This window comes from Rattus norvegicus, chromosome 5 (genome assembly GCF_021556685.1).
Source record: "Rattus norvegicus strain SHRSP/BbbUtx chromosome 5, alternate assembly SHRSP_T2T, whole genome shotgun sequence".
NCBI classification, from domain to species: Eukaryota; Metazoa; Chordata; class Mammalia; order Rodentia; family Muridae; genus Rattus; species Rattus norvegicus.
Genome location: NC_141538.1, coordinates 40,528,651 through 40,547,699, shown reverse-complemented (window position 1 = coordinate 40,547,699; position 19,049 = coordinate 40,528,651). Strand labels below are relative to the sequence as shown.

The 19,049-nt window shown below is 40.7% G+C and overlaps 1 protein-coding gene across 21 annotated transcripts in view; it reads right to left on the bottom strand.

Moving 5' to 3' along the window:
- Positions 1-19,049, bottom strand: part of Usp45 (ubiquitin specific peptidase 45) — a 73,479-nt gene that overhangs the window by 44,728 nt on the left and 9,702 nt on the right. For 15 of the 21 annotated variants that reach the window (XR_015619674.1, XR_015619675.1, XR_015619676.1 and 12 more), the window contains 3 exon segments: positions 6,708-6,850; positions 6,241-6,336; positions 5,021-5,151 (listed from right to left, as the gene is read on the bottom strand). Coding sequence is in view for 18 of the 21 variants with exons in the window: in NM_001395561.1 (NP_001382490.1) it covers positions 5,021-5,151; positions 6,241-6,336; positions 6,708-6,850 (370 nt within the window). In the remaining 3 variants the exon portion in view is untranslated. 21 annotated transcript variants of the gene reach the window in all.

Below are 19,049 nucleotides of genomic sequence, written 5' to 3'. Positions count from 1 at the left end.
CAGGTACACATGATCTGAGGCTGTTACGTACCATTGTTTAAATATTCACTTATTTATTTTTCTGAGATGATCATGTGTGAGGTTACTGTGTGTAACCCCTGGATCTTATAAACTAGTTCAGTTCGGTTCTGAGGTGTGAAGGAAGACAGTTCTTTAAGTAGGAACTTGTGATTTATTTTACCTACAGATATTAAAAGTTTGTTAAAACTTAAACTGGCCCCATATAGAGAGGGTTTGGCATGCTTCATTTACTCAGCACATAACATTTCTTCAATTCTTGAAAGCCAGAAAAGTCCATGAGAAGCTCAGAGATCAAGCTGCCCCATAAAGGTAAATAGTTTTAGGGCATTGTAGGCTTTAGAAATTTGTTTTAACTCTGACCAAAGTAACTTTGTTTTCATGTTTCCTTCTTTTATTATGATTTATAAAAATTAAAAATATATTAAAATAGCTAAGTGCTCCTAGATTAAAAATTCTGATTCTTATCTACCCTGTTCTTCAGAATTCATTACTACAAGTTTAGCACCTCTCATCTGACATGCTTAGAGGTAAAAATGATTCAGACTCTGGGTTTGTTCAAGTTTTGAAACATGTTCATACATTTGGAGTCATCTTGAAAAAACGGTTCACGTGCAAACACAAAGTTCACTTATATTTTATATATTCTTTACGAGCATAGGCTGACAGTAATTTTATTTTTTAAGTTCTATGTTCGGATGTGTATGAGTGTTTGCCTGTATTATGTATGTGTACCACATGTGCCTGTACCCTTGGAGGCCAGAAGGGACATCAAATCCCTGCAAGCCCTGTTTGAGCTGGCTGTGGACTCTGGGGTGTGGGTGCTGAGAGCCAAACTCACTTCCAAGAGCAGCAAGTGCTCTTAGCTGCTGACCACCTATTGGACATTCTCGGAGTACGTACAGGACCTTTTGGACAGCTCTAATCAGTGTCTGAAGTAAAGCACAGCCGCCCTCTTGCTGTCTTTTAGACGTCGTCGTCTTGATTTCTCAGCTTGCAGGCATTGTGCATATTCATGTTTGTTGCGTCTTTCCCAGCTCCTGGCCCATCTGTCACTCCTTCCTCAGACTTCTCCATTCTCTGAGAATTAATTTGAAATCCTAACTTTTTCTGACATAGCCCTTCTGGCTGGCTTGGAAAGCAAATTTCCTAATATGCCTCTTACTTTGTGGCTGTAGTTCGGACATCCAGTGGCCTGTAAGACTCCACTCTTCGTACTCTGGCTGCCTGAGTGGCCTTTGGAGTCACTGTGCAGAGACTTCCTTCAAGCCTTAAGACACTATCCCCCACGCTTAAACAGTGAGCTTTGTTCTCGGCCGTGTGAAACACACACGTCTTCTCTTGTGTGTGTGCATTGGATCCAACAGGTTGTTAGGATTGCATGTTGGGTGGCCAGCACCTTTCCCTGCTGCGCCGTATGGCAGGCTCTTGTTTTCTCTGTGGTTTGGTGATATGGTTGTAGTAGAGGAAGTCTTTAGACTGTGAACTGGCCGATGCATCATTACCCAATAGACAGCTTGTTTAATCTGTTTTCTCTTTTGTTTGTTTCTTTGTTTGAGACAGGATCTATGTGTCATGTAGTCCTGACTATTCTGGAACCCACTATGTAGACCATGATGGCCTCGACCTTTCAGAGTCCACCTACCTGTGCCTCCCAAATGCTGTGATTAAGATATGAGCCATCATACCCAACTTGTTTTCTTTTTTTGACAATCAACTCTTTTATCCTCATACATAATTTTCCTTCAGTATCTTGAGCGATTTTGTTTTTGAGATTTTCTTTTTATGTGCATGAGTGTTTTGCCTGCATGTATCACTGTGAACATATGCATGCAATACTCGGGAGGCCAGAAGAGGGTGTTGGTTCCCTGGGGATTTGGGTTACAGACAGTTGCTAATGACTATCTCAGTATTAGTAACTGAACCCAGTCATCTGGACAAGCAGCTAGTGCTCTCAACTGCTAAGCGACCTCCCAAGGCCTTACATTTTGAGAATTGTAAAAACCCTCACCTCTTTCTTTTAAAAAAAAAAAAAGGGGGGGGGTGTGTGTGCGTGCATGTGTGCCTGTGTATGTGTATTTGTGTGCACTACCTGTGTGCTAGTGCTTTCTGAGGTCAGAAGAACAGCACATTGGATCACTGGAACTGGAGGCAACTGTGGCCACCATTGATATGAGTATCGAAAACTTAAATCTGGTCTTCTATAAGCAGTGATTGCTTTTAAGCACTGAGCCATCTTTCCATCACTTTTTGCCTCTTTCTTATAGCATCCATTTTGTTAAGTGATATGGTTTGAATCTGAAATGTCCTTCAAGGCTCATGTGCTTGAGCACTTGGTCCCCAAGCTGCTGGTGCTGTTTTGGAGAGGTTACGGAACTCTGGGACATAAGGCGGAGTTGATGGGTTTAGGCTAAGAGAACTGTAGGCTGGCCGTATGACCCTGGGGGTCCAGTCTCCTCTCTGCTTCGTGATCCACCAAGCTGCATGATAGGATCTGACTGCCATGGACCAGTCTGGTCTAGCAGGCACTCCATCTCCACCATGGTGGATGTACCCTCTGGGACTCTGAGCTCAAATGAACCTCTCTTCCTTCATCTGCATTTGTCAGATGTATTGGTGGGGAAATAATTAATATACTAAGGCATGGTTCCTGTGAATGTTCATCTTATCAAATAGGCTGAATATCTTCATAGGTTTGGTATGTTAACTTTTTAAAAGTAAGTTTGAAGGTCTCTTGATATTGGTACCTCATATAAGCTCCTTCAAAAATCTTATAAGTGACTGGATTATGTTTTCAAGTCCTCAGTAAAAGAATGAAAGAGGAATCGTAAGTTTACATTTCCAGTGGTTATTTAGAAGGCAATAAATAGTTTGTACATGCTTTAAGACAGAGCTGCAGCAAGGCTACTGTTTTTGTTCAGAAATAATCTCTACCCTGTGGGTCTGCTTAAAAACCAGGACTCCTGAAGGGTTCTTGTTTCTGTTCTAGTTGAGGTCACCGGCACTGCTTGATATTGACAGCACGAGTCTATTATGGAATCTCGACTTCTTGTGATGCCAGCTGTGGAGGCTCAAGTAACAGTGGGATTTGGTTTTAGCCTCAGTTCTCTGACCTATTCCCATAAGATTCTCTTTGCAGCTATCTAGCAGAAGAGTAACTGAAATGGTGCTTTCTCCTCCATGTTAACTTTACGCCAATTCACTTAATTCCGTGGCAGACACATTAGTGTGTTGTAGAGTGGATGCTAGTTAGGAGAAACTGAGGAATACTATTTAAAGTACGAGGTTCTGGGTCATAAGAGCCATCACATTGGTGTTCAGTGGTGTTTAGCTTACTCCTCTTTAGTCTTCTCAAGTAGAAAAATGTAGTTCATTTTCACAATTTATTTAACAACGCGTTTTAAATTATCAAACGAGATATTTACTGTAAATTTGTTTCATGTTATATTAATACTAGTCTGTGTTCTTTTCATAAAGTTCATTTTAGATGGGACTGAATTCCAAGGTGAGCTTGCATCTAAGATGAAACATCCGTCCTTACATTGGAATTTGTCAGGAGTGAGATTTTGTATTAGTGTGCATTCATTGTACATACAGCTGATTTTATTATGACTTCCGTCCTCGTGCATGCTTCATTCTCCTGTACTCCACCCTTTACTCTTCCCAAATCTTCCCTTTCACTTTCATGTTGGCCTTAGTTTTACTAAGATGTCTACATATGAGTAAAACATGAAGTTTTCATTTTGAGTCTGGCTTATTTGGCTTAACATTTTAATCTCCTGTTCTATTTATTTCTCTGCAAATAACAGACTGTTTTCTTTAGGCCTGCATACAGTTGTGTTGTGTAGTCATATTTTCTTTATCCACTTGTGCACTGACAACACCTAAACTAATTCTGTACACTGTGACTTGGCTGTTGTGACTAATGCTGTATTAAGCATGAGTGTGCGTAACTTCTGCATGCTGACGTAAATGCTCAGTTATAATAGTGCTGAGTCATTGGTCAATCTGCTTTTAGTTTTCTGAGGAACAGAAAAGTCCAGTCATATCTTGACTCTGCTCCAATAACCCCCACCTCCAATAACAATGCCCTAATGTCAGCAGGGAACAGTCATAGATGATTATGCAGCCCCTCATTCATTTATTATCAACAAAAGGCAGATGCTGGGTTTCAGGCCAGAGACAAAAACTGAGGTGCATATTTTACATACCAAAGCAGACCTGGCCTCTAGGTTCTCCCCGCATCCCTCAGTCCCTACATGGCATACCCAGTCCCTAACCTTGAACTTTCTGGTACAGTGGCTGAGTTACCCTTCCCCAGAGGCTCTTTGATGTATAATCTAGACATTTTGTTCTCTCCCAAATTCTCCTTCTCTCCTCTTTCTGTACACACTTTCTCTTTCTCTTCCCTCTCCCTTCTTTTTCCCTCCCCAGTGTAACTGACTTCCCTGGTCTCTGTCTTTGAGACTAGGATCTCACGGCTTCCCAATAAATCTGTGTTTATATATATTCCAATCTGGCTTAAATTGGCTCACTTCACTGCCAGAGAAATAACTTATCACATACAGGGCACCAACAAAAGAAACGTATCTCTTATATTTGCTTTCCAGATTTCGCAGGTGGGTAATGGTCTTGAGTCATGAAGAATTGGTTAGCCCCAGCCTGACCATTCAGCCCTACCCCAGAAACAAATGTCCAGGTAGCACAAGCAACTCACGAAACACAAAACCAGCTGGTGTCCTAGTGGATACACTTACATATCCTAGTATGTGGGCTACCTAATTTCTGAGCCTGTTTCCTAACATATAAAATGGGGATGAACAATCACGTATTCACAGAATAGTGACAATTTCCATAAGCACATAGATGTGGCCAGCGGATACTATATCTTTGTCTTGACAGTCCATGCAGCAACCAGGCAGGAGTAAAACCCTTGCTGTGGGAATGTCACATTAGTACTTTGGGACCTCACTGCTCATATTAAGAATACAGACACACTCACTTCTGACAGAGCTGATTGAAAAGAACTTTAGGAGAAAGTGGTCCTTTTTCAGCTTCCTTCATGCTGTGAAGAAACAGGAACAAGGCTGAAGTCAATGGTCCAGGGCTTGAAAGTTCCACCACTAACGGCTCCTTTGAAAACATGATCAATGCTATGTTAGGAACACATAATTTCAAAACAAAACACCGCCAAGAATCTAAGAGCTATACTTTATTTAAATGACAGTAACTAAATTATCTCAAGTATATTAACTTTGAGTCCTTCCTCTATAAAACAGTGAAATATAGAAAACGGGATTAAATGTTGTAACTGAGTCCAGTTACAGAAATGCAGGTATTCTAAAGAGACTTGTGTCACTCAATCTGAAACAATGGACCCCAAAGAAGGGAATTTCCCCAGGAATCTCATCCTGGAAGACAGGAAAGGTGCCAACCGGAGGGGAGCTTGATTTCACATGTGCTAACAAGTTGTCAGACCCTTTGTTCCCATTTTGTTCCAGGCTCGGAGCCCTGGCCTGAGGTTGCCTTACTGTAGGTCTGAGAAACATGGCCTCACCATGGGTGCTGGTTACGCCAACTTCTGAATACCAGTGACTGTTTTTGTTATTTTCTTTCTTTCTCATTAGCTTAAAATTCCAACATCACACTAGACTTAAAGAACCTTTATGTAGAGTGTATGGCTGCTTGAGAGCCATAGGCACCTGCCATCAAGCCCAATGACCTTGGAGTCCCATCTCCAGGAACCACATTGGAGAGAAGTGAGTCCCACAAGTTGCCCTCTGACCCCAGCCTGCATCATGCCATGCATGCATGTACACACCAAATAAATAAATTGCTAATAAAAATATTTTAAGCCTTCAGATGTTAAACATTTCATTCTAAGTTTAAAGAATAACAACAAAATTTGAGTACATATTACCATTTACTGCAAAACAAGGATCCTGAACACTTTGCTCAATAAAAGTTTGTCTCTAGTTTTTTCCAGTATATGCATATAAAAATTGCCTCAATATTTTTGTACTTTTTCAACCATGATATGTCCGAATTACAGCATATCTTAAAGTTATAATTTCTGAAAAAGTTATCTGACTATCTACTTTTAGGAGACACTGAGAATTATGTTTTAGAGTCCTCTGACTACAGTCCCATTTGGCAGTTTAGAGAAACAGAATTAAGTGTTTGGATAACAGGTACCATGTGGCTCTTGTACTTGTTACTCACCAGCTGTGGAGCTGACGAAAGAGAAATCTTGAATTTGGTGCCATCTTCTTTTATCTCGTTCATCAGTTCAAAAAGAATGTAAGTCTGAGCCAAGTTCTAAACAACAGAAAAGGTCAAGCCTCCTGATTCAGTTATGGTATGTCTCTGATCCGATGAAATGAACACTCTAAAGGTTTCAAATCCCATGCAGCGAAGCAAAACACATCCATTTAAAATGCAAGGCTTAGCTGAAGGCACTTTACGTCTGTCCGTCTGTCCGTGTGACTAAGGAAGCAATGGAAGACAACGGACTTCCACTGCTGAATGCACACACGGTCACGAGCACACCGCGCCGAGAACAACAGGAAGAACTTGGTAGAGTAACAACGGACAGTGCCTGGACAGTCTACACTACAGGCGTGTGTGTGCTCACGTCAACTAGTTCAAATAACTGCTTACAGCTGACAGATCATTCTGATGGCTCTTACCTGGATGACGGCATTAAAAAAGCAAGTATTTCCTAAGTTTGTAATTCCTTTGACAGATGGCACAGCACAGCCTTTCTTCCCCTTCTTTATTTCCCCTGCTTCACGTTTTTCTTCACAAAGTTTTATGATTCTAGAAAATGCATCTAGGAGTTACAGAAAACATAAATGGCATGAAATAGAAGACTAGCTTTGAGTCACTTGACAATTTAAATTTATCATTTAAAACCAAACAAGAAGACCACAAGCAAAAGTATCTTTGTTTTACACTTTACTGCTGTTGGACAGAACTCACTCTCATATAGGTATTTGGACCCGATATCATATTTCTTGGTGAACATAGAAGTTTAAAGAGAAGAAGGTAAAAAGACCTTCCTTCTAAATGCCATTCCCCAAAACCGAAGGAGAAAGTGCTGAAGAGAAGTTGGTTCTCCGCCTGCCTCCCGAGCAAAGACAGCAAATGAGTGTGAAACTGCTGTTACGCACACAATACAGAAGGGCTCAACAGAGCAAGGGACACTTGCACTTGGTGGGACTCTGATAATTACAGCACTTGGAAGGAGGAAGCAGAATGACCAGAAAGTCAAGGTCATTTTCAGCTACAAAGAGAGTTTGAAGTCAGCCTGGGCTACATGAGATCTTGATCAGAACAAGCAAACCACTGGCGTTAAGATTTGAACACCAAAGGTATCAAAATAGATGATTACAGGATGAATGCAAATTGATTTTTTTAAGAGATTAAGTGGTGAGGGGAAATTCTGTTGTCTTTTTCTAATGTAAAAACATTTGAATGTATGTAGGTATTTTTGACTACATGCCTGCCTATGTACTATTTAGCAGGCCTAATGCCCACAAAGGCCAAAGAGGGCACTGGGTCCCCTGGGAACAGTTATAGATGCTTGTGAGTCACCATGTGAGTGCTAGGAATCAAACCCAGACCCTCTGAAAATGCAGCCAGTGCTCTTAACCACTGAGCCATCTCTTCAGCCCCAAAAGGGAAAACTTTCTCTGTCTCTGTCTCTTTCTTTGAGACAGGGTCTCATTGTGTAGCTCAGGCTGTACCAGAACTCATTATGTAGACAAGGCTGTCCTCAAACTCCACAAAGATCCACCTGCTGCTGCCTCTGCCTCCTAAGTGTTGAGATTCAAGTTGAGCATCACCACGTCAGGCTCAGAGGTGAAACTTTTGATGAAAAGATGACAGCTAGCAAACAGGAGAAAGGACAGGATGAGGAAACCTTCCATCTAGCAGTGATGATGCCCTTTTGTAAGTCTGCCTTTCCTGTGACCCTGAAATTTAAAAGCTAAAACAGTTAATGGGATCATAGCTTACTATTAAAAAAGTAAACTAAGTAATAAACTTGCATGCCACACTTTGTACTAGACAATTTATATAACTAGTAAAGATCTGAAAATTACATCATCATTATTTTGTATTTGTTTCTGAAACAGGGTTTATAAACTTTGGTTGACCTAAAACTTGCCATGTAGATGAGGTTGGTTTTGAACTTGCCTGGGCTTAAAGACATGTAACACTATGCCCAGTTGAACACTGCTTTATTAGTTTTTCAGTTTTTCTGTGACAACTCCCAACATTCATTCATTCATTCATTCATTCATTCATTCATTCATTTCTGTAGATGACGGAAGCAGGAAAATCAGAAATTCAGGGTCATCCTCAACAACAGAGTTTGAGGCTAACCTGGTATACTTAAAACCCTGCCTTAAACAAACAAACAAACAAACAAACAAACATTTACAGTCACCCCTGATGTACCCACAGCAGACTCTGATTCCAGGACTTACAAATCACAGAATCTCAAGTCCTCCAGGCCCACCTTAGGACTCTATCAGGTGCAAAAAGGCTGAATTTCCACCAGGGTTATTACCTGATCTTGTGGCTGTCTCTGATACTGGACTCTCATATCTTTCATTCACATATACAATTTTATAGAATAATAATAGCTTTCATTGTGTTTGACATAGTCACCCACAGTTATACTCTTGGTCTCCTCCTACACTTACTGATCCCTGCTTCCCAGCTAATCCCATTTCCATGTCCCATGCTTGTGTTGGTGCTGGTGCTGCTGCTGCTGTTTTGGTGATGCATTTTTAGTGTTTCTTCCAAGATCACAGGTGAGGAACCATGTACAAGAACAATGGCTCCTTACTAGTGGCTGTGCCACTAAAAAACAATGTCTGTGTCAGGTATGGTGGCACAGGCCTTTAATCCCAGCACTGTCTCAGACAACTTAAGTGATTTACTTAAGGTCATAACAGTAATATTCTAATTATAAACCCATCACTTTACCACCTAAATCCCATCAATTATTTATGTTCAATGATTATAAAACAATTACAAAACACAGTAGGGGGGTTGGGGATTTAGCTCAGTGGTAGAGCACTTGCCTAGCAACCACAAGGCCCTGGGTTCGGTCCCCAGCTCCGAAAAAAAGAGAAAAAAAAAAAGAAGAAAAAAAAAAAAAAACACAGTAGGCTATGATTTGGATATGTGCAGCTCTGAACAAATGAATCCTGAAAAGACTTTCCTGTCTTTAACATCCTTAGTCAGTGCTGTTCTGATATGTAACATATCTGCCTCAAGGGTTCACCTAGCCTTACCCAGGGGTGATCTTCCTGCTTCCCACTCCACAGACAATTATCAACAGGCCCGGTTTTATGCAGTGCTGGGGACTGAACACAGGACTACTACATCCTAGTCAAGCATTCTATTAATTGAAACTACCAGTCTTGTTCTTTTAACTTTTTACACAAAAACAACTGTTGGAAGAAATAAAATACAGAAAGTAAGTACAAATTAATAAAAGTAAGTACAAAGAAATAAAACAAAACAAATTTAAAAAAATTCCTAGAAATAAATAACATTTAAAATTTTTAAATTTAAATTTATACAATTTATGTATCTGTGTACCTCATTAACCCATCACTTTTTAAAACATCTGGGATGACATCCCTAAGTAAACAATGTTCATAAGACCATCTGGACAAAACTGCAGGCAAAAAAAAAAGCATAAACATATGGAGAAACAGATTTTCCCCCTTCCCTTCAGCAGCAAGGAACGACAAATGTCAAAGCTGGAGATAACCACGCTTCACTGTGCGATGCTTTGCAGCACCACCTGGCTCTCCATGCACAGCCACCAAATATGGACAGCACTGCCAGAAAGAACATGCCCGCAGGGCAGCAGCAATAAACACAGTTGATTTCATGGTTAAATAGCCACTTCACACAAGTGGCAAGGCTCTGTTTGTGCACTTTTACAAGTCTATGAGAAAATACCCAAGATCAACAATGGTATTAGGCTGATTAAATAGATCAGTATTTTAACAAGAAAACACAGTAACGTTTTCTAAAAGCTCCTTTTTTATTTAAAGAACTAGGGGAAGTTTGAGACTATGTAACAATTTAAACTCAATTGGCTTACGGAATGCCCACAGTGTGCCAGCATGCCATGCACCACTTATTTGTAATTTGTATAGAAGACTTATGATTGATGATCAGAAAGTATACAGTTGGTACACAAAGCCTTGAATTTATGGTATTATCTTAGCAAAACTAAGTATATATTTTGTACATTTATTCACTAGAGAATTATCTGCTGAAAGCCAAGATTCTATTTAAAAAGGGGGGAGGGGTGTATGAACTAGTCAATTATTTTATACCTAAAGGTTTTGCTACTCTGTCCAGCTTATGTGCCAATGAGTCTTGAGCCCCAGGTTTGAACCCCCAGGCAAAGCTAAGGAAGTGTGCTAGAAAATGAGCTGCATCACAGCCTCCAAAAACACAGATCATACATCCTAAAGGCTGAACTTCAAGAATTTTTTGATGTTATAATGAAAAGAGCAAAGCTGCTACAATAAAACATGTCAAAAGGAACATAAAAATATTTCTATTGCCATTCAACTTTTACATCAAGTTTTACTCATAACTTAAAAGAAAGAAGTCAGACAGACAGACAGACAGACAAGACTTGGAGGCTGGAGAGATGGCTCAGCATTAAAGAGTATGCACTGTTCTTATGGAGGATCTGAGTTTGGTTCCCAGCACCTAGTCCCATTCTTGGAAATATGGCTTGATGGTAAAATGCTTGCTTAGCCTGTCTCAATTCCCTGCACCACATAACACATGCACTCAACGCACCAGAAAAGTTTAGTGAGTAGCTGTATAAGAGTGGTAATTTTAGAGCGCCAAAAGACTCAGAGAACAACCTGGAAGGCTAAAACACATTACAGAACAGATTTGTGGATCTAGCAAGAATGGTATGAAAAACTTCATTATGAGAAAATTACAACAGTTAAATGAGGAATAGTGGGTTGGGGATTTAGCTCAGTGGTAGAGTGCTTGCCTAGCAAGCACAAGGCCCTGGGTTCGGTCCCCAGCTCCGAAAAAAAAAAAAAAAAAAGAGGAATAGTGGCACTGTTGTCAACTGTCTACTCTGTATAATATTTTCAAAGTGCAGTTTGAAAGAGTCATTAGAATCTAACCTGAGTTTAATTTGTCTAAAGAAATTCCAAAGCAACCTACAAAACAAAAGGCTAATAACTATATAACGATGAAGATTAGCTATCAAGTAATATTAAATTGGAATTTAATATCAGTATTGGTGAATTACCTCAATTAAGCCAGAGGAAAACACTGGATCTTTTTACTTTTCTTACAAGAGGGAGCAAAGCCTGTTTTGAGTTTTTCTTACTTACTGTGTAGGTTTGAGCAAAGCATGTCAGCACACACCTGCAAACCAGCATTTGGGAAGTAGGGCCAGGTTTGACGCATGCCTGGGCTATAGGAGCCCCTATCTCAAAAAGGAGCAAAAATTAATAGTTTGAGATAATCACCACTTATAACTTCTCATTTTAGAGATGATAATAAGGGCTAAAGGTATGGCTTGGTGGCTAAGAGCACTTGTTGCTCTTGCGAAGTTCAGTTCCCAGTACCCACAAGGTGATTCACAACCATTTGTATCTTCAGTTCCAGGGGATCTGATCCCGTCTTCTGACCTCCAAAGACACCAGGCAGTGTGTGGTACATAGATATATACATGCAGGCAAAATATACAAAATAAACTGAATGTTATTTACAACCAAAACAAAGCAAAACAACAGCAATAAAACACTTAGAAATGATGATAAAACTGACATAAGGTGATTAGTGTTAGAGAGAAAATTTGAAGCCAAGGAGTCAGCTTTATAACATCACGACTCCTGCCTATCTGCACGATAAAGGTAAGTAAGGCTTCTAAGACTCCAACAACTCTACATGCTGATAGAGAAGCGAAGCCATTCCTCCCAGGCAATTGCCGAATGCAACTTCTAAATATCTTTGGTGTTGGACTTAACACCTTTACTGTTACAGTTTACAATGGCCCTGCTCAAATGGTTCCTCAAAAGAAGTAAGTCCTTGCATGATGGTGGTGATGCAGACCCTTAATCCCAGCACTCAGGAGATCTCTGTGAGTTCAAAGCCAGCCTGTTAAACAGAGTTCTAAGACAGCCAAGGCTACACAAAGAAACGATGCCTTGGAGGGGAAAAAGTCCTTGGGCTAGAAAAATGGGTTAAGAGCACTTCTAGATGTCCCAGGTTCAATTCTTATCATTTGTAACTTCAGTACATGGAATCTGGGGATTTTTTTATAGCCTCCTTGGGTGGAACTTTAAAAAACTAAAAATACTTAAAAAAAAATCATATCATAATGCCTTAATCACCCACTGTATACAACTAACTTCTCTCATGTGTTTAGTTTTAGGCCAGGTTTGGGAGAATTGATTAAATAAAACTTCAAGGGGTTGGGGATTTAGCTCAGTGGTAGAGCGCTTGCCTAGCAAGCGCAAGGCCCTGGGTTCGGTCCCCAGCTCCAAAAAAGAGAAAAAGAAAAAAAAAAAAAAAACTTCAAGTAATTTTCTGTGATCTGTGGTTCATATAAAAACTGAACTTAAACCTACTCAGATAATAGAGTTGGCTTTTGTTTGATTGTTTTTTGTTTGTTTGTTTGTTTATAGGTGTGGGTGTTTGCCCTGTTTCTTCCTCCCAAACACCTGGCTTACAGATGTGTTCACCACATCAGTTTCTTGTTTTTTAAAACCTGGTATCTTTTCCTCCCAATTCCTTGTTATACATGGAAATTTACTAAATATTTTAGAATAATCCAAATATTTTCTTATATCTGGCATACTCTTGGAGGAATCAAGTCAAACCACTCCCCTAGTTTCTTGCTCTAACAATCTTAAGGTGCCAGCTAGTTTTATGTCAACTTGCCACAAGCTAGAGTCATCAGCAAGATGACTCTTATTTTCTTAATTAAGAAATACATCCTTGGGCTGGAGAGATGGCGCAGTGGTTAAGAGCACTGACTGCTCTTCCAGAGGTCCTGAGTTCAAATCCCAGCAACTACATGGTGGCTCACAACCATCTGTAATGAGATCTGATGCCCTCTTCTGGTGGCTGAAGACAGCTACAGTGCACTTATATATAATAAATTAGTCTTAATAAAAAAATACATCCTTAAGATCTGGCTGCAGGCAGGGCCTATAGAGCATTTTCTTAATTAGTGATCGATGTGGGAGGGCCCAGCCTCTTTAGGTATGGCTGCATCTGGGCTGGAGGCTCTGGGTTCTACAAGAAAGCAGGCTGAGCAAAGCCATGAGGAGCAAACCAGTAAGCACCATCCCTTCATGGCCTCTGCGTCAGCTCCTGCCTCCAGGATCCTGTCCTGCTTGAGTTTGTGCCATCGATATTTTTGATGATGAACTGTTGTTATGTGGAACTGTGGATGAAGTAAACCCTTTCTTCCCCAAGTTGTATGTAGGCATGGTGTTTCATCACAACAATAGTAACCCTGAGACAAACTGGTACAGGATACAGGGTATGGCTGTAACAGAACTGACCATGTTGTTTTGTCAAAGATTATGGAAGGACTTTGGAACTTTGGCTAGAAAAGTCAGTTGGTATTGAGAGGTCCTGGGGCTGTTCTGTAGGCACTTAGAGTGTTGAAAGGCACACAGAAGCTTCTTACAGTCCCGGCTTCTAGAAGAATGCAGCACCCCTGCATGGTGTCTACCATCAGTTCTTGTCTCTAGGTTCCTACACTACCTGAGTTCCTACCCTCACTGCTATTGATATGGAACTGTGAGGGAAATAAACCCTTTTCTTCCCCAAGTGGCTTTTGATCATGGTGTTTCACCACAGCAACCCTAAGACATTTAATTACGTTGATTTGATGCTCATCACATAGGGCCTCCATCAACCTGGTACACGCAGGGTCAACAAAATCCCAACAAGTACACAGATGGGCGTGACAGTTTCACAAAGCCTAGTGCTGGGCCTTCCTGAGTAAGGGCAGTCTGCAGCACATCCTGAAAAGCAGTACTGCTATCTGGTAGCCTCTGTCACAGCTTACAGCTAAAGTCAAACCTGGGATGCACCCAAGCCTCGGCCTCACAGAACTGGGCAGGGACAGGGAAAGAGCATGGTCATCTTGTGAAGTAAGAGCAGGACTTTCACTATGGCAGAAGAAACTGCATTTTCCTTTGTAAAAGGTATTAAACCACTGTCTAAGTTTTACTAAATAAGGTCACAGTTTTATCCTCAGCTTCAGAGCCTAATTAAACCATTTAATACTGTATTACTTTATATATATGGAGGAGCAGTACATAAAAACATACTTTCTAAAAACACACACTCTTCGGGTCCTCGGTTCCCACCTAAGAAGCATTAACATAGTGAACTCAACAGTACATACTCCATTTTCTTTAGTCCTGACAAAAATAACATCCTGCCAGCACTGACAGTTTGAGCTAAACAGATGCTCTAGAAAGAGCATGGAATTTTCAACTTCCTATGTGGCTCACAAAAAGCAAACCAATATTCATAGATATTCTATCAGGAATTGCTGCATTTGGTATTTGTATAACTAAAGAAACTTAACTTAATGACCTTTTCACAGTACATGGGTCAGTTAACAACAAGCTGTAAGCAGATGTTAGGTTCAAAGCAAATCTGAGCCCCACGCCCTTGTCCCCCCACACGTCCACCACCAGAGGGTTGGTTTGTTAGAAGTGATGAACCTACACTGACACTTGGTTATCACCCAGCATCCACAGTTTACATTAGCTTTCCCCTCCGTGGTGTATGCTCCTTTCAAATGGACAAATACAGAATGGCAGGTATCCACCCTTACATGGGATAGTCTCATGGCCCTAAAAGCCCTCTGCACTTTGCTTGTTTTTCCCTTGACACAAGCTCTGCCAGCCTCATTCACTCTTGCACTGGCTCCAGGTCGTTGCTCTGCTTCTTAATTAGACAGCTTTCTGGCTGGGTCTTGCAAGGCTGCCTTTTTCTGTCTTGTGTTATATATGACCTTTACATTACACATGACACGGGTAAGTGTCCCCCCTACCCCCGCCACAAATTCTAACATCAGATGGGAACTCTACACAGCTGTAAGCATTCTTCTGGGAACCTGCACTGGATTCATCTCAATTGCTTAATGCAATTACCTAAACCAGTCATGTAGCATTAATGCTAATTTGCCCATTTCCACAGCTGAAAGAAGTTTTAAGAAAAACTATTTCACCACAATTCCTCTAGTTAGAAAATGAATAATAATCAATGCACCTACTTATTCTCAAAGTCTAATTCCTAGTTAATCATCAGCCTTAGAAACACTGACCTACTTAGTCATATGATAAATGTCACTGTGATAATAGCTACTATCTATCCATTTCTATGTGTCTTACATTATGAGTCAACCAATCTAAAATACAACACTGACCATTCTCTTGACTGAAAACCTAACAGTGGTTCTTCTCTGTCCTTACGACAAATCCTACAAATAGTAGACCCTGGACCACCCGATCCAAGTTGCTCTGTGTCATGGGCCTGTGCGTTTGTCTTTTCTTTATTCCCTTGCTGCTCCAGTCAGGGGGCAGCCTAATGCCTGGGGCCATGCTGGATGCTGCAGTATAACACAGGTCTTCAGAGTATCACAGGGCAAATGATATAGCTTGTATTTGCTTCTGCAGATCAAGAATACAGCTATTTTTGCTAGACAGCATTGGAGCACACCTTTAATGCCAGCGCGTTCTAGGCAGAGGCAAGCAGATTTGTGAGCTTGAAGCCAGTGTGGTCTACAAAGTGAGTTCTGGGACAGCCAGGACTGAGAAACCTGAGAGAAACCTTGTCTCAAAAAAAAAAAAAAAACAAAAGGGGTTGGGGATTTGGCTCAGTGGCAGAGCGCTTGCCTAGGAAGCGCAAGGCCCTGGGTTCGATCCCCAGCTCCGAAAAAAAAAAAAAAAAAGAACCAAAAAAACAAAAACAAAAAACAAAAAAAAAGAAAGAAAGAAAAGAGGAGACAGAGAAAGACTACACCTATTTTCTGCTCCGCCAATGAGTAAAGACATTTATAAAAATGTAAAACAATACTACTCATTCAACCTTTTCTTGAAAAAAGTATTTGTCATTCCTAAAAAATAGTGTCTATGTTAACATGTCATAGAATTATTGATATTTCTAGTGAACATCAAACTTTTTAGATTTCACTTCTAACAAAGACAGATATAGCCACATAACCAAAGCTCCTTGGATCTCAAATACTTTCTTAAAGTGCAATGAAGCTAGTGACATCAAAATCTTGAGACTCAAAGAGCTCCTTGTTGTAAGAGGTACATGGGGAACTAGCCTAGATCCTTTATAAGCAACATTAAAAGTGCTAGAAAGGAGGCCTTGGATAATTTGAAGTATGCCTAGGGAACAGGTACTGGCTTCCTTCTCAATGGTTTTTACTTAGTGCAAAATCATAAAAAGAATTTTTAGTATCATTCTTCCCTACACAAAGTACTATGGGGCATCTGAGGAAATCTGGGAGTGGGAGAGGAGCCCTCCCTAGGGAGGAATACACCAACCGGCTGCCAGCCACAAAAGATCAGCCCTGAACACATATGTAAGTAACATTATATGGACTCAATAAGTTATATCTGGAAAAATATATTCATATACAAATACATATACATTCAATAACAACTCATGAAAAAAAAACATGATTTTGAAGGAGAGAAGGGAGTAGGTTGGAAGGAGGAAAGGGAAGGGAGAAATTACAATCTTGTGGACGGGAGAGAGGACTCTGTTTAAGAGCATTGGCTACTCTCTCAGAGGACCAGGGTTCAATCCCTACTGCCCACATGGCAGCTTACAGTTGTCCATAGCTACAGTTCTAGGAGACCCAACGCCCTCACACAGAGGTCATGTAGGCAAAACACCAATGCACATAAAATAAAAATAAATCATAAAATTTTTTTAAATACAATCCCAAAAGTAAACAAAGAAAAAAATCTTTTATCCTTAACCATTCTCCCAATTCCTCCTTGAAAGTAATACTAATATTTCATTTCCAAAGTACTTTTTTAGGATATATTGAAAGTATGACAAATTACCATCCCCCAGACTTACTTTCAACGTGTCATGGGATCTTATTCAAAACCAAATTTGAGAAGCACAGCAGCTGGGACTTTTGGAAACGGTAAACTCAAAACTACCCAGCATTCCTACCACTCGAAGAGGTTTCTTTTACTTCCATCTCACTACTTCATCCTTTGAGAGACCAACTAAAAACCACCAAGATCATCCACTACTAGGATGAAAGGAACTCGCCTGCTTATGAGTATCCCGAGGACTCTGCACACCAATTAGTTACCTTCTTTCAAAAAGAATGTATTAATGTTTTAATATATACGAGTGCCTTGCTTCATATATGTCACCACACACGTGCAGTGCCTACAGTGGCCAAAAGAAGGCATCAGACATCCTGGAACTACAGTAACAAGACAGTTGTGAGCTGCCATATGGGTGCTGGGAACTAAACCAGGTCCTCTGTAAAAGTAGTGGGTTCTCCAGACCCTAAGGATTATACTCACTACCCAGTAGTACCCCATGGAGAAAAACAATGTGCTAAGAGAAAAGAAAAGAAAAGAAAAGAAAAGAAAAGAAAAGAAAAGAAAAGAAAAGAAAAGAAAAAGAAGCAAAAGAAGCACTGGAGGTCACACAGCAGTGGCTGACAAGTCAGAAGAGCAGACCTGTGGCTCAAACCTGTGTTCTGTCATGACCTGAATACCTCAATGGTTTGAATGAGAATGTTCCTCATAAGCTCACGTATTTGATCACTTGTTTGTCTTCTGTTTATGGCACTGTTTGTGAAAGTGATACAGCCTCCCTTGCTGAAGTACGTCAATGGGGGAGGTTTTGAGAGTTCACAGTCCAGCCCTAGTTCCAGTTCACTCTCTGATTTGTGTCTGTCGTTGAAGGTGTGACCTCTGTTTCCTGATCTTGTCTCTTGCTCCCTCTGTGATGGACTCTTAGCTCTCTGAAACTATTAGTCAAAATAAACTCTTCCCTAAGCTGCTTTTGGTCACGGTATTCTACCACAGCATTAGAAAAGTAGGCAATACAATGCGACATTCTCACCAACAGCTCATGTACTCGGCCTGGACATGACAGTAACAGAAACTGTAGTTTAGTAGGGGAGGGAGTAGGTCACTGTGAGCGTGTCCTTGGGGTTGCATCCTGACCTGATCCCTTCCTAATCTGCTCCCTCTTCCTTCCTAATCCTCTCTGCTTCCTAGCCATCACAAGGCAGGCAACCTTCCCGTTGCTACAGCGATGTCCTACACTGGTGTTCTGACTCGTCCTAAGTCCATTGTGATAGACTAAGATGACCGTAGGCAGCAACTGCTGATGCCATGAAGACATAAGGGAGCAAAATAGACTCTGCTTACAAGTTTCTTTCAGGTTTTTTGTCACAGCAATGAAAAACTAACACACTCCTTTCCTAATAGTCTCCCTACAATTCAGTATTCGAGAAATCAAATCTGAAAGTCTGAAAGGCTACCACACTCACTGGCTTTATTCTCAACTTTAAGGAACCTAAGGTAAGAAATGTAGACATCCCTATCGCTGCTGACATCAAATGGCTTTGTGTGTCCTTGTGGCCAAGAAAGTGAATGCAATGCACAGTTCTCAAGAGACAGCATTCACACTACATTCGGTTGCTGAAGCACTCAAGGTCTTGCACATCGCCCCAGTTCCTTGTTTCAGCAGAACGTGAGCCACGAATGGTATACCTGAGACAAAGCCAGAGTCCTGCAAATGCCTGAAGGAGTTTAATATACACTTAGCAGATTAATGATTCCTTTTGCCCTCCAGAAGTCTGGGCTTATATCCCTTCCTCCTTAGACTTCTCATGACTGCCTCTTCGGAGTGACAGGTAGCTAACAAAGACAGCTACATCCTGGACTACAGAAATAGAATTTGAACCATGTTTTCTGTTTGTTTGTTTT